Below are 25228 nucleotides of genomic sequence, written 5' to 3'. Positions count from 1 at the left end.
ATTTTTTTTTGTCCCCCAAAAGAAAGAAGCAGCTTTTCCCATAGATGGGTATCACCTTGGTATTCAATGATCCCAGATGCCAAATGTTTAAGTATTTTATTGCAAGCAGCAACTCTTATGTGTCATTTCTTCAGGGTTCTTTGGCCAGCTCTTCCTCTCTTGCTACAGAGACATTTCCCAAAACATTTGCCTGTTGTGCTTCTGACTTGTCTTTCATTCAGACTTGCAGGGGTTTTTCCTTCATCCTAGTACCAAGTTATGCACGTATTTCTTACTCAAAACCATCTTTAAAATATTTATATGGACAATCAGTAGATTTACTAATGAATTCACTAAAGAAATGTGTGAAAGCACAAACAAGTATTTCCTTCACAGATAGCAAGCGTTTTATAGTTCTTTGGTAATACTGCTAACAACTCGAAATGTGTAGTGTGCTTCTTGTTATATTGTAGTGAAATGAGCTTTAGGGTTTCTATTGCCTTTAGCAAAAAAGAAAATATTGCTGTGCCACCTCAGCATCATTTAACAGCCACTGACATTCTGCACTCCTTAGGGCATATTTTAGCCATAATTCAATAAATTTCTCAATAAACAAGTACATTTTTGTTCAAAATTCCAATAAAACATTAAAATTTGGAACAAAACACAATAAGTACCTGGAAAATACCTCCCCCCTTCCAAAATTAGCTTATCAACTTTTTATTCCTGAACAGTAGCATTGTTCCACCTCATATATTTAATCATTAGGTGTTATATTTTGAATAAATTTTTTATAATGTATTTTGTTTACAAACACCCAAAGAGATGCAAAACATTCATTCGATGAACTCATGGGTTAAATGGAGGGAGTTTAAACCAGTTTCTAAAATAATAAGGCACCTCAAGCATAGCTTTGAGAGTGTATGAAATGTCATAGAAGTTACCCAAATTTATCATTGCTGTAGGGCAGTTAAACACTTCCATTGCAAATAATGTACTAATAACACATGAGCAGAGCTAACAAACAAAGCGGTTTGCACAGCAGTTTATGGGCTCTAGCTTATGATATGCTAAGCTTTCTGGGAACTCCTGGGGTCATCAGAGGACTACTGTGAAACTTTGAAGAGCTTCAGGGTACCTGGTGCTCCCCAGAAGGGATAGCTACAGAAGGCTGTGACTACTAACAAGCTGCAGCAGTGTCCCACAAGCTTTGTCGCCAACTTTCCCTGATTTATGGGGACTTGAAGCTTTTTGTTTTCCAGCTGACTCCACATTAAGGACAGCCAAGCATGCTTTCAGCAAATGCTAGAAAGAGTGTATGTAACTGCAAAGCCCAGAGCACAGCCAACTGAGTAGAAGGGGCCAGAACGTCTACTGAGGATACAGCATACTTTGGCAGTGAGGTGCTGCAGGGCGCTGTCACTGACCATCCACAGGAGTAACTAGATCTGCCCAATAGAGACCTCAAATCAGACTAAGCTCCTCAGGGAGAATGCAGCTCTGTAGGCCTGGAGCTGCAGAAATGTCTGGAACCTCTTATTGAGGCTGGGATCAGAAGATAGTGTCCTTGCCTGGAGGAAGCACTATTGTGCTGGAGGAGGATCTGTGTTGCCAGGTAAAAGAGCTTCAGGAGGCAGTCAGCACTCTGTGAAGCCGAGATGAGGACAAGGACAATATCATACTCTCCAAGACCCTACAATTACAAGAACCTGAACTCCCAGACATAGTGAAGGAGAACCAGGAAGAGCCTTTGCATAAGATTTTGGAAATGGAGACTTCAATGTTACAATGAAGGCTAGAAGCTTGTAACCTTGGCAACAGGATGAGGGTTCCTGTCCTATCTGAGCTCTGCCACTACAACATAGTCACAGTCACACAGTACCAGAGGATGAACAAGAAGATCTGTCCAGTGAAGCATCTAAATAATCTTAACCTAAGTCATGAAGAAGGATGGATGAGTGATGGCAAGCACTGGGAGACTCTCTGCTGCAGGCTCCTGATAGAAGATATCCTGAGTCCTCAGGGTAATGGCTCAAGTCCTTGTGAGGCCACTCTTGATTATTTCTAAAAAAATCTTGGTGACAAGGAAAGGTTTTTAAGGATTGGAAGAAAGGTGTTAAAAATATGTAAGAGAATGGAATGGACAAAGGAAGAAAAAAAGAAGGCTAAGAATGGAGAAAATGACTGCTACTTTCAAGAAAGGCAAGAAGGAGGATCTGGGCAACTGTGGGCAAGTTAGCCTTACCCTAGTCCCTGGAAAGATGATGGAGCAAATAACCCTTGAAACTTTTTGCACACACATGATGGAAAAGAAGGTGCTCAGGAGAATGTTTTCACAAAGGGGAAAGCTGTCCTGATGATAGCATTCAATGAGATGACTGACTTGACAGATAATGAGAGGACTGTGGATGCTGTTTCTCTTGACCTTAGCAAGACTTCGGACACTACTGTAACACCTTCATAGACAAAACATGCTCAATTGCTGGATACAAAGACCATATTCAACATAATTCGTCCTCTCATCACATTATGTAGCAATGACACTAAAACTGATATTCAATGGCTTGTCTTTTGTAGCTACAGTTCTGGTCAGTAACAAAAATGCTACCAGCACATAGTAATCTTGGGTGAGATGTCATGGGATGTGATGATGTGTCAGATGGTGAGAATTAAAAACAGAATGGATAGAAATGAGATAGGCAATGCACAAGAAGAATGTCCAAAAAAAGTTTTCAACAGATTTTACTACTTCATTTTTTCTAATATTATAATGCTTCTGTTGCACATGATTCATAATAGACTCATTCCTGCTTGTTCTTTTGCCCTTCATTTAACTGCTCCCTTAAAGTACATGCACGTTTTTAATTTGGAAAACCTTAATAAAATAGGAAGTTTAAACAAGCAAATAAACAAAAAACACTGCTGACACTTTAAAAATGGCTCATTAGAAATGAATGGGAAAACCATCTGTCTTTGTTAGCTACAGATTAGATATTTCATGCATCAGCAATGTCTAATACATGCACAAAGGAACAAAATGTTTCAAGGATTATGGGCATTGCTTCTGACATTATATCCTTTTGAACCATGGAGAATCAGTAATAAACAGTTCCACATAAAAGGACAGGGTGCAGATCCCATTCTCATTACTATAAAAACTGTACTTTTTCCTTTGACGTAAGAGGTCATTAGTAAAATCTAGGCTTCACTTCTTGGAAGAGATTTCATTGGTTTCATAGGTATTGTTCCTTTTTCCTGTGTTCTTAAAGCAATTTTAAAGTGGTCAAGGGTCAAAATTTTTGTAAATTAAACGTGTCAGTTTTAATGTCAAGACGATACATGTGTTTATTTTGTCTTGAAATGACTTCACAGCCAAAAGAATACCAAGGTTTCGACTTCAATTATGAGGCATTTTCTTTTGAAGTAGAGAATTATTTTCAGAGCATAACAGTCACAATATCTTAAAAAAAAATAGAATGGGATGGGAACTACAAAACTGGTTTTGGAGAGAAACATTATTGTATATTTAGAAAAAACAATTTTGAAAAAGCATGAGTTACTCAGATAAAACAGTTGCATCTTAGAAATAATTGCTTATACATATCTGTATAATATGAAACATGTATACACATGTAAAAATTATACATTAAATGGTTCTAGTATAAATAAACTATACACAACACAAATATGCACTATACACAAGCCAATCAACATTGGCTTTCCCATCACTAGTTTCTATAGGTAATAAAATTTTAGTTAATTGTCTTTTTGGCTTTGTCTGGGATTTACACTGTGTGTGCTCTGTTAGATCAATAGAAGCACTATAGGAGTTTATTTAGACTGCAATTACAGATTGTACACTGTTAGAGGTCCTCTATAAACCAGTTCTCGCTCTTCAGCAATAGCAAGCAGACTAATTTAGGAACAGTAACCATCATATTTTCTTCTACTAAATGCCAGTTTCGATGTATGAAAAAAAACTATCAGAGTTATAGAAGTGAGCCTTTATCTTCGAAGGTCACAGGTGGAGAAAAGGGACTACAAATACAAAAAATCACAGCTCTCTGTGAGCATCCATAAGCATTGTTATATGTAGGTCTCTTGGACTTGTTCATTCCCTGTCTGGGAGGGACAGTCATAAAATTTTCATAGGTTTGCCCTATTGAAATAACTCAGTGAGACAGCCATAGAAGAAAGTTGGATTGTTTATATTACAGTAGATATCAAAGGTAAATAAAGACATAACTGACTCTTGGAGAGAAACTGAAAATAATTTTTGTTGTTTGCTTTTATAGCTTATATCAGAACAATAATCTTTATAAGGACAAAGCTATTTTTATAAATGCTATTTGCCAGGACATGACAAGTCAAATTTGGTCTTTTTTAACAGAATCTGCAGTCGAGAAATAGCTACCTCGTGTGACTGCAGTATTTGAGCAGTGCAGATATATTTGTTTGTTTGCTTGCCTGTGTTTTTATAACTTTGAGAAGTAGTGTCTTTCTTGAAGAGGCTTATTTTTTTTTTTATTTTTACTATTTATATGCTTGGAAATTGTAGCATTCCTTGAAAAAATTTTTCAAGGGTTTACTACTATAAGTATTCTTTGGCTAACCTAATCAAGATCTGTGTTAGGTAAATTTAGTCTTGAAAGATGAAATGTTATTGCCTCTGGTATTTTTTTGAGGTTACAGTCCTCTTGCACTATTAGATCAATGGTAAAAGGTTATAATTTGGCATATTAATGAAGGTCAGTTTGTGCAAATCTTTTTTTCTTTTCTTTCTCTTGTTCTAATAGCAAATATGAAAACAGAGACATCTCTGCTTCTTAATCTGTTTACAAAGTACTTTCTAGACTGCCAGTGTTAATTATGACACTCTCTAGCCTTTCCAAAAGTTTTATTCCTATAGGCTCTTTTGAAATTCTGAGTTATAATGTTGAAGTTGGCATGACTGCTGCTGAGTGTTGAAAATGTTTTAATAGTTCTCTTTAAATATATAAGTATAGATACTATATGGTTAAGTGATGTAATGATGATCTAATACATTGTGCCATAACAAATGCTCAATCTATCCTTGGTTATCAGTTTTTAATAGGCATCTAATTGGTTCTAGGTATAAAGTATCCAATGTCTTCTATTTTTGGAATAAATAAAAAGAAAAAAGGAAAAAAAAAGAGAAATAATATATAATTCCATTTGTTCAAATTAATGTTTTATTATATTCTTGATTCTATTCTAGGATCAGATAGTGCTTGGATGTCAGACTGAACCATATAAATGTTTTCTTCTATGATTTTCTTCCTTGGAACTTGAGTAGACCATAGGTAAACATCAATCAACAATCCTGAAAAATTTTCTGTAGGATATTGGAAGCAGTTGTCCCCCCCTACCCCCCCAAAACTGATAGAGATGTCTTGCTTAAATGACTTGCAGAGTTCAAAAACTGAAGTATGAAGGAGATATACATTTCTTTGCTCATCCCTTAAAATAATTACGCAAGGTCATTTGCACAGACTTCTGAATTGGTGTGCATTATGTTCAATTTTTTCTCATGTCAAATTCTCCAAATGTCAAGGTAATCTATCTTCACACTTGGATTTGTATTGTTCATGCTTCATAAATTTCAGAGTTGGAGCACTTCATGTTGCCATGCTAATTATTGCTAATAAAGATTGCAATTGTAATCACCTTTATTTGGCCTTTTTTGATTGCCTGTGGTGGAAGGAACAGACCAGAAAAGATTTCCTTTATTCCCCTGAGCCAAAGTACCTTGCACTGTGAGCACTCTACCCAAAGAGTTCATTTTTTCTTTTCTGCAATCAGTGTAATCTCTGTATATAGGGTGAAGAGCTTTGAGGTCAATTGACAGAACTACAGCGGCATTGCTAAACTTCCCAAATTTAACAAATGTTTCTCCTGGAGGAGCTGTTACCTGCATTCAGGTGATAGCTCCTACTTTTTCAGTGCAGCAATTTTCTTCCTTTCAGATTTCTCAGGTCAAAGAGGACTTGTCTCAAAATCAATACTAAAATACTGTAAGAGTTACCTGTAACTCTCAGAAAATATCAGAGCAATAAAAACTGAGGAAAGGCATTGAGCTGCTTTCCATACCAACTAGGCTTTTTACACAGCAATCTTGAGTAGAGGAGGAGATTTTCAAAGGGAAATAGTACTGAAGATACCAGTTTCCACAGGTGCAGCAATAAACCCAGTTGTCATCGAAGACTGGCATTAGTTAAGAGAGAGGAGCACAAGCGAACAGGCAGCTGGGGAGATGGAAGCCTTTTATTCCAAATCTTTGAAAGATGGAGAGTCATCCTGATAGATGATTTATTCAACATCTGAGTCTAACAGATTAACTTGCTGTAACTCTTGGAAGCCACATGACAACCGATTCCCTCTGATTCTTGAAAGAATGAAATAATTCTTTTTTTTTTTTTCTCTACCAAAGTGAATCAGTACCACCCAAGATATTGGAGGCACAACATTTATTTACTGTTTATGGTAGCATTGATTTACTGATGCTTGGTTTTCACAAATTAAGGGTTTTCTCCTTGACATATCTTTGGAAAAGTGCTGCCTGCTAAAAAGGCTGCAAATTACATATTTTCTCTCAGATTGTATGGTGAAATCTTGAATTACCTTGTTGCTGCTGTAGTGATTGTTGTTCCAGTGAGGGATGAAAGGTACACAGGCAAAGAATGCAGCTCTTGGTGTTAGTGACCAGAGATGATAAGATAAAAAGGCATTTATGTCCTTTTCCCTTTGCATTTTGTCAGGAACAAAGTCTAATGTGGGTTTAGTTAATAGAGGATCTTACTCAAAGAGCAGCTTCATGTGCCAAAATGCATAAACATTCTCTGTGGGGGTCTGCAGTAATTCAAGAAATTAATGCTGCTACTCAGAAAATTGTTTGACACACAGAACACAAATTTAAACAGACCTTTCTTTCTCTTCACCCTGTGTTGTGTGATAATTTGCTAAACTGCATTCCAAATTTTCATATTACTATGGCATCCGTTTTGTACATCATGGCAAGTTTGGGACATGGAAGTTCCTACATTTTAAGGGTTGATTCAGTACTCTTAAATATTATTATAATTTATTTTTAAAAACTTGAACATGGCAAACAGTTTTTCTAATACCTTAGATAATAACCAAAACTGTAAAGCAAGAGTAAAAAATGCACCCAAACATTGGAGTAATTTTTTTGTATTTTTACATTAATTTCTATTGCTTCTGAAATAGGAATTTAGGTAGTCAAGACTGATGAGAAGGAACTTCAACAATGGTTTTCCCCACAGTAATGGCCTATGAACTGTTGATACCAAACATGTTTTATTTTCTGGTTCAGGGCCACACGACCGAAGTGATCCTCCCATATGACAGAGATAATCTTCAGTTTTGCTTATTACAGTTTTTATTTGTTTAGTTGTCTTTCTTAGTTAAAGGCATTCAAAGTATTCAGCACTTGTGCTTTTAAAGCACAAACACTCATTCAAATGAGACAGTTTGACTAGCGATTTTTCATTATTTTAATGTTTACCAGCTGAAACAGGTAACAATGTAAATTCATCTGGCCTTGTAGATAGGACAAATTGCTTTTATTGTGATAAATAAGGAAAGAGTTTGATCCAAAAAGAGAATGAGTGTGTACCTCACCTCTAGGGTTCAGTAGTCTGAAAGTTGCATCCAGCCTGATATAAGAGGTATCTTCTTTTCTGGTTCAGGAAAACAGCAAAAAGGAAACAGCAGCATTAAAAAAAAAAAAAAAAAAAAAAAAAAAAAAAATTGAAAGTATAAATACCCTTTATAGCAGGTAAAAATCTGTTTCCTGAAACAGAAATGTGTGCATTGCAGCTGAAACAGAGCTTAAATAGAAGCTGAAATATAACTTGCTGTCTCATTGAGCTGAATGTTACCTTGTGATTGTGTGAACTCATAGCTTCAAATAGAGAATTAAGGAAGAAATATACGGAAAACACACAAATACAACTTTTCTATCTGTTCCTCTAAAATATATTTGTTTGGGTTTGGGTTTTTTTGTAGTGCAATGTTCCTGAATACACAGAATATAAGGAATAAATTTTAGATACTGTTACCAAAGGGAACAACATGAGCAGAGAATTATGGGAGGAAAGTATAAAGAACAAACAAAGTATAACTTTAAAAAAAAAAAAAAGAACAATGATTAAAAGTCTGAAGCAATTGAACTGGAAGGGAATGAAAACAACATAAGCCCTTTGAAGGTTTTCTGTATGCATCAATCATGCAAAAGACACCCTTAGACAATATTAATATAGTAGCAGAAACTTAATCTTTTTATCTCTCTTTCCAACAATATACCTCCCAAATAATTTTTCTCCAGTTTGGGGTCAATATCCATTTATGTCTGTTATTACTTGGTACCATTCCCCAAGTACTTTATTTATGCTTTCTTAGCCGCCACTTCAGATTCAACTTGTAGACTGCAGGTGGTGTATATACTTCCCATAAGCCAGTACCTACATCTCAGTTAAATTAAAAAATTGTATGTGTGTGTATGAAAAAGATATCAATATTTTTTCCCTAATTTTTGCTTCATATCTTTATGCTAACAGCAGATAAAGGCAGGTGGACTTTCTTTAATGTATAATTTTTGCAATTTACATTCACCTATCAATTTACTCTGTGATGGACAAATTGGTTTTTGGTTACTTACAGATTAATCCTTTGGAGAGAGCTACATCAGCCAGTTCCCTCAGGTCCCTGGGGTGTATCTCATGGAATTCCATGCACTTAGGTATATTCAGGTTCCTCAAACCTGACCTTCTCCTAGGGTAGGAAGGACTTCAGTCCCTCTGTACCTAGCATGAGCTTCAGTGAGATTAACAGTAAAAACTGAGGCAAATAAAAAAGTTAATATCTCAGTCTTCTCTCAGTTAGTTGTCACCAGTTCTCCTGTCTTATTTATTGCAGTGGTACATTTTCTTTAACCTTACTTTTGTGGCAAACATAGCTGTAAATCCCTTCTTGTTCTTTGCATCTCTTGCTAAATTAAGCTCCAAATGGGCCTTAGCTTTCCTAATGCCACTACTACATATCCAGATGACATCCCATATTCTCTCCAGGGTCCCTTATTCCTCACCTCTGTATTTCCTTCTAGCACTTCAGTTAACCCAGGAGATACTTACTCGGGCATGCAGGTCTTCTGCCTTCTTTACCTGATTTCTTACATGGGGAAATCAAGCAATGTGGTCTAAAAAAAAGTCCTTAAAGAGCTGCCAGCTTTGTTTGGATCCATTTTCCCTGAAGGCAGTTTCCTAGGGGATCCCATGGACCCAAATACTGAAATCTAATCTAAACTCCTAATCAACTGAAAGTTTCCTTTCCTAAAATTCAGGGTCCTGACTACTCCCCTGCTGTCCTATATCCCTCAAGATTGTTAATTCCACCAGAGCATAAGCACTGCAGCTCAGGTTAAAGCTTTCTCTAACCAGTTAATCAGATAGATTGATTGGTTACAAACATTTGATTGGTTACAAATAGAGAACTCTATGAATAAAGTATGGGATGAATTATGGTAATGATTGTAAAGGCAGCCTCAAATGAATTTAGGGGAGAGAAGGAGAGACATAGGTGAAAATTTGAGATCATCTCAGGGGGACATATGAGAGTAAAGAACTAGGAGCACAAGAACTTCAGAGATCAATTCATGACAGCTTTTTCAGGTTGAAGCTGGTGAAAGAGGTCGGGTAGCTGTCTGTGGAACAAAGGACATAATAAACTTTCAGAGTATGAAAGAAAAAAAAACATGTTTGTAGAGAGAAAGATGAGATAGAAACACAAGTGTTTGAAGCCTTTGTAGTGACTGGAAGTGTATGTCCTTGGAGCTTTGTGGTGTGTGTTGGTGCCCTAAATTTCAAGCTGTGCATGTATTGAAAGCAAGCTCTTATTTCTCTACTTCAGATGATCCAATAGCCTCTAGCTTACAAGGAATAAATTTGTCACTGAGCACTGTGGTTTCTCAGGCTGTTAGTTGATTTGATTGAATGCACTAAACAGCATAAATCCTTACTGTGGAATGGCCCATTGTTGCATGTATTGTATGGCTAACAGGCTGACCTAAACTTCACTGAATGTCTTGCAATTTCTCATCAAGAATCTGTCAAAGAGGAAGTTGAATGATAGGCACACTGTAGCTGAGGGTTCAGTTTAGGATTCCTGTTGCTTTGACTGAACCACTGAGGAAAAATCAGTTCTGGTGCTTCTTAAAATATTGCAATTTTATCTGCAAAACCATCTTTATCTGTGGCAAAGGTAAGTGCTCTGATTGATATATTTTTCTAAAATGTTTTTTATACCAAAGACTAAAAAGACCGGTTTCTTGTATTTTTCTGCTATAAAGAAAGAGGTCTAAAAGAAAAAAAAAAAGGGCTTATTCTGAAATTTGTTCTACTCTGGAATATTCATCTATTTTACTGCTTATCACAGAAGATGCTGAGTTGGAAGGGACCAACAAGAATCATCATCATGCTCATGCACAAGACCATCCCCAAGAGTCACACCACGTGCTTTTGTTAAGCTTTGGCATTTTCCAGAGCTTCTAGCTGAGCTAGGTTGGAATAAACCCACCAATATGATTTTTCTAATGGATAGACAGCCACTTTAGAACTCTTAAGATTCAGGAGAGACTGCCTCTGCAGTTACCATGCTGAGAAAATGGTTTTGGCTCAGAGAAGCTCCTGCCAATATGTACAAATAATTGATAAAAAAGAGCAAGAGAAAAGGAGGCAGACTCTTCTCAGGGGTATCCAGTGAAAGGATATGTAGTGGGCAGAAGGTAAACTACATGAAATTCCACATGAAGATAAAAAAATGCTCCTTTTTTTTAATGTGAGGGTGGTCAGATGCTGGAATAGATTTCCCAGAGAGGCTGTGGAGTCTCCATATTTGAGATACTCAACACCAGGCTAGACACAGACCTGAGAAAACTCCAGCTGTGCCTATTTTGAGCAGGGGAGTCTAGATGAGCCTCAGAAACTTTTTTCCAAAATCAACAATTCAGGTTTTCTTAAAACTCCTCCCTGTTATTTAATTCCTTAAAACCTTTAATGTAGGATATAAGGCAGGTGATGCCTATGTATTTTACTGGCATGTGAGAAGTAGAAAGGGAGTTTTCAAGCAGGTAAGAACCAAATTTAATACTTAACTCATTATATGGAGACAGAGGAACTTATTACATTAACACTATTTCTCTGGATTCAGTTCACGACTATAGCTTGCAATTTTTAATTCTGACTTGAAAGTTAATATGGGTGGTAAAATATAAAACCATGAATATAATTTGTGTATTTGCATTGCCTTCTCCTTTTGGCGTTTTTTCTGTAGAAGGCTTTTCAATTTATGGAGAGATGTATGGAAAGTGAAGAGATAATACTTATGGAAGCTGATTCATATGTTTTGGAGGAATTCTACACATGTCACAAAATAAGCAGTTAATGGAGCTTATATTATTAAAAATAAGAATTTTATATAAAGAGTCATGATTTGGTTTTCTAATATCAATGGGGGTATTTGGACTTGGTTATTGGAAAGAAAAATACTGATGTTGGCCAGCTGGTAAAACAACAGAAAGAAATTCAGCTTTGACTATCTTTATATGGACTCTTAAAAACATATATCAGCCTTTTTTTTTTCCCCAGAGAATTCTAGAAATCATCTTGATTTTTTGTAATGAAATGAGAAAAATTAGTCATTTTTAAAAAGCTCTTGGATTTTTGCCTTTTGATCAAATAATTTCCAAGAATAACAGCTATAATAGCTTAATTTATAATTCACTTTTAATAGTCCTAACACCTCCTTACCTTTTTTTAAATAACAGTTCTCATTAACACAAAATTTTGTCTTGATTCTTAAAACTGGGCCCCAGAAGAGATGCTTCCATGAATTTTTTTTCACATTTAATGAGGCTTCCAGTAACTCTTTTTAACAATCCAGAAAGGAGTACAAAAAGCTTTATTATTAATTGTGTCCTTTGCATTAATATTGACTGTTGCATCTCAGCTAGTAGCTGGCATGATGCCAGGGTAGGAGTGGCTAGTTGTGCAGTGTAGATAACTGCTGTGTTTCAGTGACCTACTGTTCCCTGCAGTCATACAGAATAGTTTTGATAACTCAAAGGCAGTTATGAAACTAATTAGGGAAAAAAATGGAATTAAATGTGTTTAATGTTTGCTCCTCTGCACCTCAGTTATGTCCATAAAGTTGGACCAGGTCAGAACTGAACTGTGTTCTCCTAATACAAAGTGAAAGGCTCTCCACTTAATGAGCTTTTTAAGCTAAAACTGGAGCATAGCCAAGTGCTACAGACCAATTTGTGGTAGTGCACCAGTAGTAATTTATTCACAACTTCATAAAAGAAGTCAACAAAAAAAAAAAAGAGCAGCTGTAAAACAAATAACATCTCTTGGGTCAGTGTTCTCCTGTGTTCAATATGAGGCATTTGAAGATGCTTAATTTGTAAGAGTCTGATGCTTTTATGTATTGACTACAATTCAGTAAAGCGCTGATTGGGCATGCAGTGTTATTCAGTAGATGTTGCTTCTAGATAATAAATGCATTCTGCCATGTATATCAAAAGCAGGTATGTTTATTGTGCATAAGAAGAGAATAAAAAAAATATTTATTTTTAACCCTATTTTCAAAAGTATGTTTTAAGTATTATAAATGATGAGCCCTGAAATCTGATTTTTGTCAGTTATTTTAAGAATGTGTGAATGCTTTTTGATAGTAATGACTATTAGTTTTTAACGTGAGAAAAATACATTAACCTGATTTTTGTATCTTTATTACTAAAATACTCAGGCTTTAAAAGTATAAATAAAATTCCTTTGTAATATCCATTTCTTTTCATGTGACATGGTAATTGTATCCGTCAACTAAATAACACAGAATACAAAAAAATCTGAAAGAAAAGACTGGGACTTTTTAAAGGGATGAAATTTGCCTTTCATGTGGCAAGAAATACCTGTGCCTTACAGAACAGAACTATATAAGATTCTTCATTAAACAACCTGTTTGTTATATAAGAACAATTTTTCTTATCAAATTATAACTATGAAGATATATTTGAATGGTTTAATACCTGAAATCAATATTGACGAAGTAGACAAGGGCTGGAATAGTTCATCTTTCATATTGTCTCTTGTCCTGCCAAATAGCTGCAAAAATAAAATTAAATTCAATTTTATTTACAGTGACAGTGAAAGGAATGTATGACTTTTAAAGTACATAGAGGCCTCTTTTATTGCTGCTAGTGAAGAAATTTGGCTCTGCAAGCTGTGAAAACATTAGCAAATTGTTTTCTTTGAATTTACAGAACCACATAATATGTATATCATGAATAAAAAAAGATATTTATCTAATTCATGAAGATACAGTCCTTTACATTGAGATGTAATTTAGATTTTGGTCGAAGATTTGTCTTCTGTGTTATCACTAACAGATCTTCACAAAAGTATTCAAAAAGAGAGAGAACACAAAGAAATTAGGATCCTTCATGATTCCTACTTTCTTAAGCATTCTGGATATGCTACTTGATGCACTTCACCCCAAACATTGTTGTACTGACCTGTTTCACACATATGAAAAGATGTCTTTCTAATCCTTAACATATACTTTTCATATTTGATAATTTGTGTTCTTGTTTTATCTTAAAAATGATCTAAATGTGACTCTGTCTGCATTTCCTAAACCAGATGGTTCTCCAAGTGATACTATGACTTTTTCTTAGTCCTTTTGCTTTTGCTCAGATAAATTCTGGGACAATAACCTGAATATAACTTTTATTCATAATGCATTCTGAAACAATTGCCAGGAAAAGAAAAGCTAGTCACAGAATTGGATTATTGATTAAGTTTTATTTTTTTTTTCTATTATTTTTAAAGTAGCAAGTTTTGGAAGTGATTGGGCTAAGCTGTTAATTTTTATTCTGCCGTGTCAATGCTCTTTTTCTTCTTTTTTTTTTTCACCCCTGCAGATGCACATGTACAGCAGGGTGGACAGGGCCAGACTGCAGTGAAGATATAAATGAGTGTGAATCTGAACCATGCTTGAATGGGGCCACCTGTTTTGAATCTGTGAAGCCGGGGCAGTTTGTATGCATTTGTCCTCCATTTTATACTGGTGACTTCTGCCACCGGCGCTTCAGTCCCTGTGAGCTGCCTTACAATCCATGTATAAACAATTCAACCTGCTTGGCACAAGTAGATGGAAATCCAATGTGCATTTGCAAAACAGGTGAGAATTGGAATAGTTAATTTCTTCATTTTCTGTTGTGCTCTGGAAAATTGCAAATATATATTGAATTTGTCACTATCTTTAAAGTAAGTGGAAAAGAATGTTTCAAATAACATAAAGCCATAATGAATTGCAGCAGTTCTATCAGTTGTGTTAAAAGACTGGAAAGATAGCTGTCAGTTTACTTACTATTAATTTATTATTTTACAATACTTATTAAATCTATGGTGATTCAGCACTCAGAATCAGTATTTCTCAGTCAATTGTTACAATGACATAGAGATAGACATGCACCTGGCCAGCAAAGACAAACTAAATTGACAAAACAGACAGGCAGATTTAGAAAAAAATGTATGCAAATTGGTGAAAATACAAAAATTGGAGCAAGCTGGAAACGGTTTCTTTTCCTGCTGAGCTGTCAGGAATGCTTGGCACATCAGGGAAGTAATCTTCCCTTGCTTAATGGATATAGTGGGTTTCTCCCTGTATGTACAACAAACCAAATCACAGCAGGGGCTGACAGCATCCCTGGGCCATTGCTTAAAGACACAATCTCACCCTCAATGTACAAGAACTGCTAAGGTGGAATGGAGCAACAGTTTAACTGTGTAGAACATTGCTATACATTTCCATGTAGGAACTGAAGAATACATTAACTAATTAACAACTATACTGAAAAGTTAGAAAATTTAAGTAGTGGGGAAGTGCAATTACTGAAACTGGAATTGGAGCAGGATTTTGAAGTCTTCACTGTTATGCCTATAAAGGTAGGGGTCTCATAGGGACAAAGGCTAGCAGATAACTGCAGTATTACATGACAATACTATTATTTGTCATTTATTAAGCTACAAAGATATGGATATAATATTTAGGAATGAGGAGCATATAATACCTTGGGTTTTTACTTTAAGGTAAACATTACCACAGGCTGCTGAGGAAAAACCCAAACATCACTGGGGAGGTATGCAAGTTGCTTAATGAAGCATCTTTAAGAAAAGCTGTTTTTCAAAAACATGGGTAGATTACTCCAAAACATTATAATCTATATAGGTAGATTACTTCAAAACTTTGAATTCATAGTAAATGGCATGAGGATTAAACTTGCCAGTAGCTAACAGTCCAGTTATTAGAAAGGTTGAGTCTGGTATAGTAGGCATCACAAAATGGTTACCAAATTTTAACAACTATCTGTTGAAGACCATACCTGAGATGGGTACAACAGATTATATATCTCATATAAATTTATGGGACCATAAATTATACCACTGACAGTGGTACATATTTGGAAGAAAAAAGAGAATATGTGTTGGCTAGGTCGTAGAAGATAAAAGCTGATGGAACATGAATTGGGCAGAATCAAAGAGTATGTAAGATGTTATTTTAGGACAGAATTACCACAGTAAATTGGTAGGAAGATGATTAAGTCATGATTAGCTGTAGTATAAAACAAAGTTGCATCTTTGTTCCTGTATGTACATTGGGGGACTATAAGCTGTCTGATTTTGCCTTAAAGAGTTCTAAAATTCTATAAATACTGTTAACGTAAAACTTCCTCTTGAGCTGTTTGCCCTAGATACAGAGGTTTTCTTCCTCAAAGAGATAGATTATAATATTTGTGTAACAAAACTGGGCTCTCATATCATAGATCATGGAACAATGTTAGACCATGATTTAAGTCAAATTGTCCACAGAAGCAGGTTAAACAGTTTAAAAAGTTACTATCTCAACAATTGCACAAAAATGTGGTAGGGAGGGCCATTATTGCAAATGCTTAGGAATCACTGCTGTATAACAAGTTTCCCAAGAGGTGAAGAGAAAACCCCACTTAAATACTTTGCCAGTAACTGATAAGCAAGGTTTTGATCAAGACAATTGGGAGATCTATATGGGTTTGAGATGTTAATCATACAGCCAGCACTGAATCTCCTTAAATAATGCACACTGAATGCAAAGAAAACAGGAGGAATGGAAAACTTAGGGCAAATAGCAGAATTTTTATTCCCTAATTTATCAACATGCCTTTCCAGTATTAGAAAACTCCATTCTTAGAATTAATCTTAATAGAACTGAAATTTTAGTGTAACAGAAAAGCAAAGCAGGACTATATAATTTAAATAATGTTGAAATATTCATAGCTCAGTCTTGGGCACTATTTGTAAATTTCCTAAAAGGTCTACAGGAGAAAGACACAAAGAGCAATTCAACTGTATATATAAGTAAAATAGAGGGTAAACAAACAAGAGTCTAGGCATTAGACCATTCTCTTCTTGATAATGGCAAGCACAAAACTGTTTTTTAGAGGCAACCTGAAAGAGAGATAGGATAGTTTGGTAACAATAGTGATGCTTTCTTAGAAGAATTGTCTTCCAAGATGAAAAAAATTACTGAAAAAATGTTTCCAAATCAAGGAAAACTATGAGCATACAACTACTGAGTGCAAGACCAGCTCTCTGGCTGGAACAGATGAACAACAAGTTTTATTAATGATGAAATAGGAGATAAAAGATAATAGTTTTAAGAAGGTGTGAAACCTGTGCAATTATAAGGACATAAATATTGCAGAGAATAACAAAATGAAAAGATAATTTGCAACCATAAACTATGGGCCAGAAAATATCTAGTGGTTTCTTATAAGACTTTTTTAAAATGTGATTTATTCTTTTATGAGAACTATTAGTAGATATTTGTATACTAGCAAGGCAAGCTAGAAGGAAAGGCAGATAGAGTTGTGGCTGACATAAAGAGAGGAAGAGAAAGGCAAGATTGCTGAATTAAAATGGTTTCTAGAATGCCTAGAAAGTAAGAAGGAATCTCTCTAAAATTAGATGTAGAACTTCCTTCATTAGTCCAAGTAATACAGATCAGATAACCTCAGGATGTTCATGCAGCCTCCTTATTACAATGGAAACAATTTTCCATAAACATGATAGGTGATAGAAAAATTATCAGGAAATGCTACATATTATACACTAAATATTCCATACATATAGAGAGAGTTCATATCAAAGTTGTACCTACTCTTTTCAGAAATATGGATGATTTGGCCAGCATTTGTGTTAACTCAGTAACATCTTGTTGAGTTATGGTAGCAGGGAGATTGGACCAATACAATAATGTATGTATTGTTGAGAGAAGTAAGCTGGAAATGTCTGGACTGTGGATGTCCACAGTATTACATTAAGGAGGTATTATTTTCTGATGTACTTCATTTCACACAAAAGCAGACATACAAAGTGAAATGGCTAATGCTGTAGAAAGGTTTATGTCACTCTGCTGACTATTTAGGCAGCTTAGGAAAAATTTTTCAGGTGGTAGGCAGGCTGAATTCTTGACCAGTTGCCTCTTGCAGTTTTGCTGTAAAGCTGGTTTTCTGGGGATTGGTTTTTTTTGGGGTTTTTTTTTTGTTTTGTTTTGTTTTGTTTTGTTTTGTTTTTTTAATTTCATAGCTTTTGGAAGCACACAGTTTTAGACAGGAGTAAAAAGAACAGGGAGTAGCAAAATACGTCTTTACAGCACACAAGTGCACAAAAGCTTTGTCATCTTATTTATGCTCATTGCAGCTTAAAAGATACAAAGCTAAAAACTGAGAAGTTGAAAGACTGGTTTATGCATGGGGCTTAAGGTTAAAGCAATCAGTTTTAGGGTGTAGTGAAATTATGTGCATTGTTCCAGGGAAATCAATGAAAAGGACTTATCTCTAAGGAGAAACAATAGCAAGAGTTTTTACTGGAATTATGCATTCTATTTTTTCTTTGTCCTTTCTAAAAGCAATACATTCTTCATGCTTCAAGGTAATTTTGAAGTACTTGTTTTAAACAGATTTTCCCTGGACTTTTTCACCTCTTTTATCAGTTTCCTGTCAATAGCTTTCCCATGATACCTACTCTTTGTTCTAGATGCTAGTGATCATTTTTATTTTGTCTATAACACCTTATAGCTAGAAATTTGAACTGAGGCAAAATATTTTTCAGCTGACGCCTGAAACAAGGCCAAGTGAAAATTATCATAATGTACAAAATTCATAATACCAAGCAGAAATAATAAACAGATGATGAAAAAATAGTTGTTTAAATTGGAGTTTGACATTGTCAGATTTCTCAGTCCTTCAGTGCCAGTTTCTTTTTCAGACATATGCATACATAATTTACAGAGGGAAATAGCCTTTTTACAGTGCCTAATATTTTACACACCTCTGATTTTGATTCATGTACCTACTTATGTTATGTTGAACAACCTAAGTACCTGAACTAATGATTATGGGACTGCTATGATATCTCTGCTGTTTGCAAACATTGGTCCATAAATAGTTTATGGTAAAGAGAGAAACATCTATGGTGCTGTTCTGATGAGTGAAACAGTAGAGAGATTAGGAGAAAAGAATCCCATTAGAATCCTGCTACCCGTAGAGGTCAATTCCGTAATATATTTCTCTGCAATGGAATAAGGAGATGAAAATTACCATAACTGTGACAACAGATATTTAGTTTCTATATTCTGCATATTCCATCACTTTGCAACTCCCAGAAGCCCCATAGACAGAGTAGACAAATGCAGGATTTCCTATATTTCAGAGAAACAGAAGTAAAACCAGCATCTGTCTCATCTTAAGTAATAGCTTTCCAGATGTTCCTAGACCTCATATCATTAAAGTAACTTTCATGCCACCTGAACAATTAAAAATAGAGAGAAATAAGACTTTATTTTGTAACACAAAGAACTGTAATAACTTGCAGTTGTTTTTAATCTCTTTTAATTTCTGAAATTCTTGAATATGTTATGCTACTACAAAAATTAACCTTACTGAGATACTTCCTCAAATATATCTATATGTATTCAATACATTCACAAATGTTTTAAACTAATGGCAATAGCATTATAAAGCTAAAATATATCTATATCTGTGAGGTTTTTATAATGCTACACTGGTTTACCTTCAGTGAAGTTCCATTTTCCCTGCCCATTGACAGCCTTCCACTCAGTAATCAAAATTAGTTTTAGAAAGTTCAAGCATTACAAATAAAAGAGAAATTACAGATGAGGAAGTTGACTACAAATAGTCCTATGAGTCCCAGTGTCTTACATTCACTAATGCCCTCCAATTTCTTAATTAAACCAGAGTTAGAGAAACATGCTGTCTGTCAACTTTTCTGCTCTTACTCAGTGGCACTGAACAACATGTATCAAACACCTACTGAATATTTTGTGGGTCAGTGACTTCTGCCTACTCACACAACCAGGCCTAGTACTTTACTTGGTCTGTGGTGCACTAGTTTACAGTTCTTTTATCTTTCTTTTTTCCTTAATCAAAGTACAGGCAGGAATAGCTGAAGGTTCCGCAGCATTAAGATGCAGATTACACATGCCACAGATAAGAAAAGTATTTGGATGGTTTGCCCTAGTTCAGGCTCATTTGCACATAATAAACTAAACCATTCAGAATACATTTTTTTTCTGCGCTGCGGGATATATTTCAAAACAGTACACTGAGACAGAATTTTTCTCGCTATTATGACAATTCTTTTACAGTTTTTTGGGGGGATTGACTTTTTTTTTTCTGGTTTGTTTTGGACTTTTTTGTTTAGATTCAGTTTTGTTTTTGTTGTTGGGTTTTAATTTTGTGAAACATACAAATAGAAAATAAGTGAGGGTATCCTTTCGTGCTCAATTTCTGAAAAAAAAACCCAAAACAAACATCATAACAGCATAAGATGCTATAATTGAAAGACTAGTTTGAGAAATGTTCCAGGCTTTATTTTCCAAGATTTATACATTGCTATGAAACCTTCAGCAAATATTAAGAGCATATTTCAGTCAGGCCCAAAAGTTATTGAACAGAAATAATCCTGATAAGAAGAAAATACCAACTGCTTTGATGTGGGCTCATGTTTAGATCATATATTGGAGTACCAGCAGAGATTTCTTTCTACAGCTTTCTCTGCAACTCTGACCAAGACGCTTATATCTTCAGTTAAGATTTTCTCTAGATAAAAATAAGTCATAATATTCTAACAGTGGTCCTTCATTATTTCCTCACCTTCATTAAGTACTTTGAATATCACAAATACAAAACATAACCAAAAAAATATTACTCTTATTCGGGTATCTAAAAAAGTACAGTTAATTTTTGCTTATTGTTTTAATAAGGTATCCAGTAGAACATTTGTCATATTTATAGCAATATATACTGAATTTCAATAGATAAATTTAAAGTTGTTTCTATTTAATTTTTTTATCTCAGTGATTTTCCAATTTACTTTGGTGAACTCTATTAAAGGTCTTTAGGCAACCTGCAATCAGCACTCGCATATAAGTCATACAATGCAAATAGTTTGCTCATTGCAATGGTTTCATTTCTCCATAAATTGAAAACAAATATATTGAATTTGTGCAAAATTCAACTGAGTAGATATAGTTTCTCTATGGTATGTATAGAATTTCACCACAAGTATGCATTTAGGAGAACACCCATTTATGGAAATGTTATAAGATGTAGTATGCTGTCTAAGAGCAAAAATAGAGTTCATGTATCACTGAAAAGTGTCTTATTTCATTTTAGTACATATTCTGGAACACTTACACAGGCAAATGTAATATATTATGCAAGTGATGTGCTGTGCAGATGAGACCTTAATCACATTTTGTCTTCATTTAAATATAAAACCAGTTGGGTTTTTTCCTCAGCTACTGACTGCTTTGCATAAATGCAACTCTAACTTCCACTACTCTCTCTAATATATTTATTACTGAATTAGCTTTTAGTTTCTGATTTTGTCCCATACTCTCCAAGAAAGCTTTTCTGTCCTTTAAAATGGGTTACATTTCCCCAGTATATTTATCCAGATGCCCTACCCAAATCTGTTATCTCTGGTTCATTAAAGTATGTTGAGACTTCATATACTGTCTGGAAATTAACTAGCTGAAGCTAAGGAACAAAAATAGTTGGAGAAAGCTCTTTCAGAGTTACTTCTACTTGTAGTTCTGAGTTTTAGGTCAGTGAGCAGTAAGGCCTGGCTCCTTCAGAAGCAGCAGTCAGCCATAAGTTTGATGTATGTGAATGAGCCAGGCAGGGCAGCACTGGTGGCTGTGTGCAGGAACAGCAGAGGGGGCCAGTCAAGGCTACAGGGAATGGGGCAGATCCAAGGTCAAGCCAGGGAACCTGTCTGTGGGGCAAAGTCAGCATACTACAGAGCTAGGCATTGGCCATGGCTGCAGCACAGCTCAGTCAGATACCAAGAGCAAAGAGCTGCTGCTTAAATGCCCAAAGAGAAGAGGTAGCCATTGCTGATGCTTCTCTCAGGCTTTTCTTAAACTGCTTTGAGTGCAGTTGAGGTTTCCCAGCCTAGCCACTTTCATTGTCTGAGTTAGTCCTAGGCTCAGATAAGCAAAAGTCCACGAGAATCTGTGACTTTTATTCACATGAAGTAGTCGAGTTCATTCATTCACCGTTAACGAAATCTGTGTTTCAGGATTTGAGGGCACTTACTGTGAAGTTAACAGTGATGAGTGCATCTCCCATCCATGCCAGAATGGAGGTCTCTGTGTGGATGGGGTCAACCACTACAGGTCAGGAAAATTACTTCAATGACAGATATGATACATGGATTTATCATCTAGCTTTTCCTTTCGTATTCTGAATGTCTAATGTTTGCTGACCTTCAGTGAAGGGGGGGTGGGGTTTGTAATGTGTTTGACAGTTACATTATAGTCTAAATCCTCTTGTGTGCAAAAAGTAATACATATACACCATAAGTATGACCCCAAGAATTTATTGTAGGACTAATTAAAATCACAAGGATCTAATTTAAAAAAGAAAAGTTGTTGTTAGTCCACTAAGAGTAGTACAAATAATCTGAGTTGAAATCAATAGAAAAAGTTAATGAAGAATGTAGTTATAGCTGTTATATAAGAAATCTTGCAATTATGTCTCTTTGATTACCCTCACAATGTCTGGGTACATCCTGTGATAAGTGATCTTGTTCTTTTTTGAGAACTGGCAGTCTTATTGCAGGTCACTAGCATCTGGAAGTCTTTGTCAGGAGAACTATGATGTTCACAGTGGGCTTTTTCTTGTCTTCAGTCTCAGGGATTCTTGGAGCCTCTCACTCACCAGCATCCCCAAGTCCTTCTCAGCAGGGCTACTCTCAATCCGTTCATCCCCTAGCCTGTGTTGACATCAGGGTTGCTTTGACCCAGCTGCAGCACCTCACACTTGGTCTCATTAAATCTCATGTAATTCCTACAGGCCCACCTCTCAAGGTTGTCTAGATCCCTCTGGATGTCATCCCATCCCTCAGGAGTGGAACACAAAAGGCTATTATTTGTAACACCATGGTCACCTCAGTGTCTCACACCCTCACTATAGATTCTATTCCAGAGCTGAAGCTATAGCATGAGAGGCATCAGTCAGCTGGCTGCAGGGCAGGTGTCAGAACAAGAGCAAAGCAGCTCAGGCCAAGGCAATTTCTAAATAAGCCCTTGCACAGTGGGGTCAGCACAAAGCCTGTGGCCTTCAGCTAATGAGAACAAAGGGCTTCAGACACTCTACTTGTTGGTGCTTGTTGAAGTACTGCCCTTTGCAGTTACCAGTAAAAAGCAAACATGATCTTGGTACCATTTAATTAATACCTCTCAACATCTGCCATATTTTTCTGGAATCTTTGTGGTGACCTAAAAAGTAATGTAGTCACATCCTTTCTGGTAGGTGCTCCTGCCAACATGGCTTTACTGGGACCCTGTGTGAAGTGGAGATTAATGAATGCTTATCAAGACCGTGCAAGAACAATGGAACTTGCCTGGATCTCATAAACAGGTTTGTTACTACTAAATGACAAGTTTCCCTGATTTCCTTATGTTAATTCTGGGTTTGGATGGAACCTTCACCATACAAGTTAAAATGGAGTAAGCAAATACTACTGACTCAGTTTTTTGTTTCTTATGTGACCTTAAAGAAAAATAGAAGGGAAAATGTCTTCTGCAAAACTTGTTCTTTTCCTTCTTACGTTTTTGGTTTTTTTAATTTGAAAAAAGACTGAAATAGAAGAAAATTGTTCTTGTTAGATTGCTACAAACCCTGTGTTTGTTCAACAGCACTTCACAAGCTATTCAGAGACTTGTGCCATAAGATCATTAGCCCTTAAGTAATTTCTTATATCTCCAGTAAAAATACTGTGCCAAATTGCTCTATTAATTTAACAAAAACTAAATCACCATCTTTGCTCCAGAAACATGGAAATGAGAAAATTCTGTTCATTTTAATATGGATGAGGATTAGGGACACCAGCTTGGCATCAGGAGATTCATATGGCTTTAAAGTATTGCAATAGATCCCATTGTTACTTCCATTGACATACGTGATTTTTGCTTTTCTAAAGATTCATTTGTAACTGTGCACCTGGATACTACGGGTCTCTGTGTGAGATGGACGTGAACGAGTGTGAAACTTTGCCTTGTTTACATGGAGGAAGCTGCATCAACAGGCTTGGAGGCTATCGGTGTCTCTGTCTACCTGGATTCACAGGTATGATCTACTCTTTCAGCCAAGAAGCTTATTTTCCAGGTTTTGCATGGTTTTAATATTATAGCAAGAACAAAAATTAATCTCCTTATTGAAGGATAAATCAATAATAACTTAAAAAGAATTTTATCTAATTCTTCTGAAGTAGCTCAAAATTAATTATATTAAGACTTGAATTATAATTTCTTTAATCACCCATACATTCAGTTGAAATGAGTTATTGTATAGTATAAAGAAAATTATTATGTATTCTTTTTAATTTAGCCAGGAAAAAAATGATTACCGTAGATACAGAGTAAATTTTGCAAACAATAATATGCTACCTTATAATTTGAATTTGCACAGAAACACCTTGACTTTTTGACCCATTTCATCTACACCATTGCCTTTAGTGTTAACCTTTATATTTTTACAGAGTCATGACAAAATACTTAATGGGTAGAGATGCAGTAGAATTTCCCTAAAATGACATTGACTTTTATTTAAATGCTCAGTGTGCTGCTGTGCTAGTTCATACGCAATGTTTTGATAGATCCATCTTAAGCAACATGAAAACACACGGGATCATATGACTGCAGAAATATTTACAGTTGTTCCCTCAAGTTGAATAATTTCTGCATATTTTTCTGCATAGAATGTTTTCTCCTATCTATTCCAGCCTGTGATGAACGCCACATAAAGTACAAGATAAAAAAGGATGCAATTTGCATCCACTGAACTGAGAGGAATGTAATTCTCCACAGAACAAAGAACAAGTACAGTTCTGGGAATTTCTATATAGCTGTATATCCTTCTTCCATTCACCACGAATCTTAGTCCACATATCACTTGTGCACTGATAGTCAAAATTATCCTTGACATTTAAGCAAAAAATGAAAAAATCTCTATAATTTTCCTGCCTAAATCTTTTAAAGCCTCCCCCTGCAATATTTTCTTTTGATGGCCTGTGTTCTAAGTAGTACTTCTTGGGTGTCATAGAAACTTCTGTTCATTAGGCAGTGGTGCTGCAGATGTAATTTCTAATAAATGTTAAAACAGCTGTATTAAACTTCATGTATGTTTCTGTAAGAATTCCCTGTTATATTTACGAAAGAAAAGACACTTGCACATGAGCATTTAGGAGATTCTAATTTGAAAAGGAACAAGCATCTGCAGGTGTGCTTTTGTCTTCATTTTTCATTATTGACAAAGCAGTTTGACTTTAGTGCTTTTCCCTAACATATTTAACCAACAAGGATAAGATGTTGGCTTTTGTTCTGGTTTTTTTTGTGATTGTTTTTTTCCAATAGTAATTTAGGAAGAACTTTTCTTTCAAAGACCAGGCCCCTTTAAAGACAGATGACAGCTTGAATTGTTACCAATGATAAATTGAATTTAAAAAAATGTTTTACTATACTGAGAACTTTAATCATCAACTATTAAAATATTAAATGCTTATAAATGAATGGAAACTGG

General features: G+C 35.5%; 1 protein-coding gene across 1 annotated transcript in view; it reads left to right on the top strand.

Annotated features, from left to right (window-relative positions):
* Window positions 1-25228, top strand: part of EYS (eyes shut homolog) — a gene marked incomplete at both ends in the record, with an annotated part of 593802 nt that overhangs the window by 165789 nt on the left and 402785 nt on the right. The window contains 4 exons of the mRNA XM_084202609.1: window positions 14000-14259; window positions 21726-21822; window positions 22961-23068; window positions 23631-23776. Coding sequence (XP_084058735.1) covers window positions 14000-14259; window positions 21726-21822; window positions 22961-23068; window positions 23631-23776 — 611 coding nt within the window. The remainder of the gene's footprint in view (window positions 1-13999; window positions 14260-21725; window positions 21823-22960; window positions 23069-23630; window positions 23777-25228) is intronic.

Source organism: Fringilla coelebs (genome assembly GCF_963513975.1).
Source record: "Fringilla coelebs genome assembly, chromosome: 3".
NCBI lineage: Eukaryota > Metazoa > Chordata > Aves > Passeriformes > Fringillidae > Fringilla > Fringilla coelebs.
This window is presented reverse-complemented; position numbering and strand designations above follow the sequence as displayed.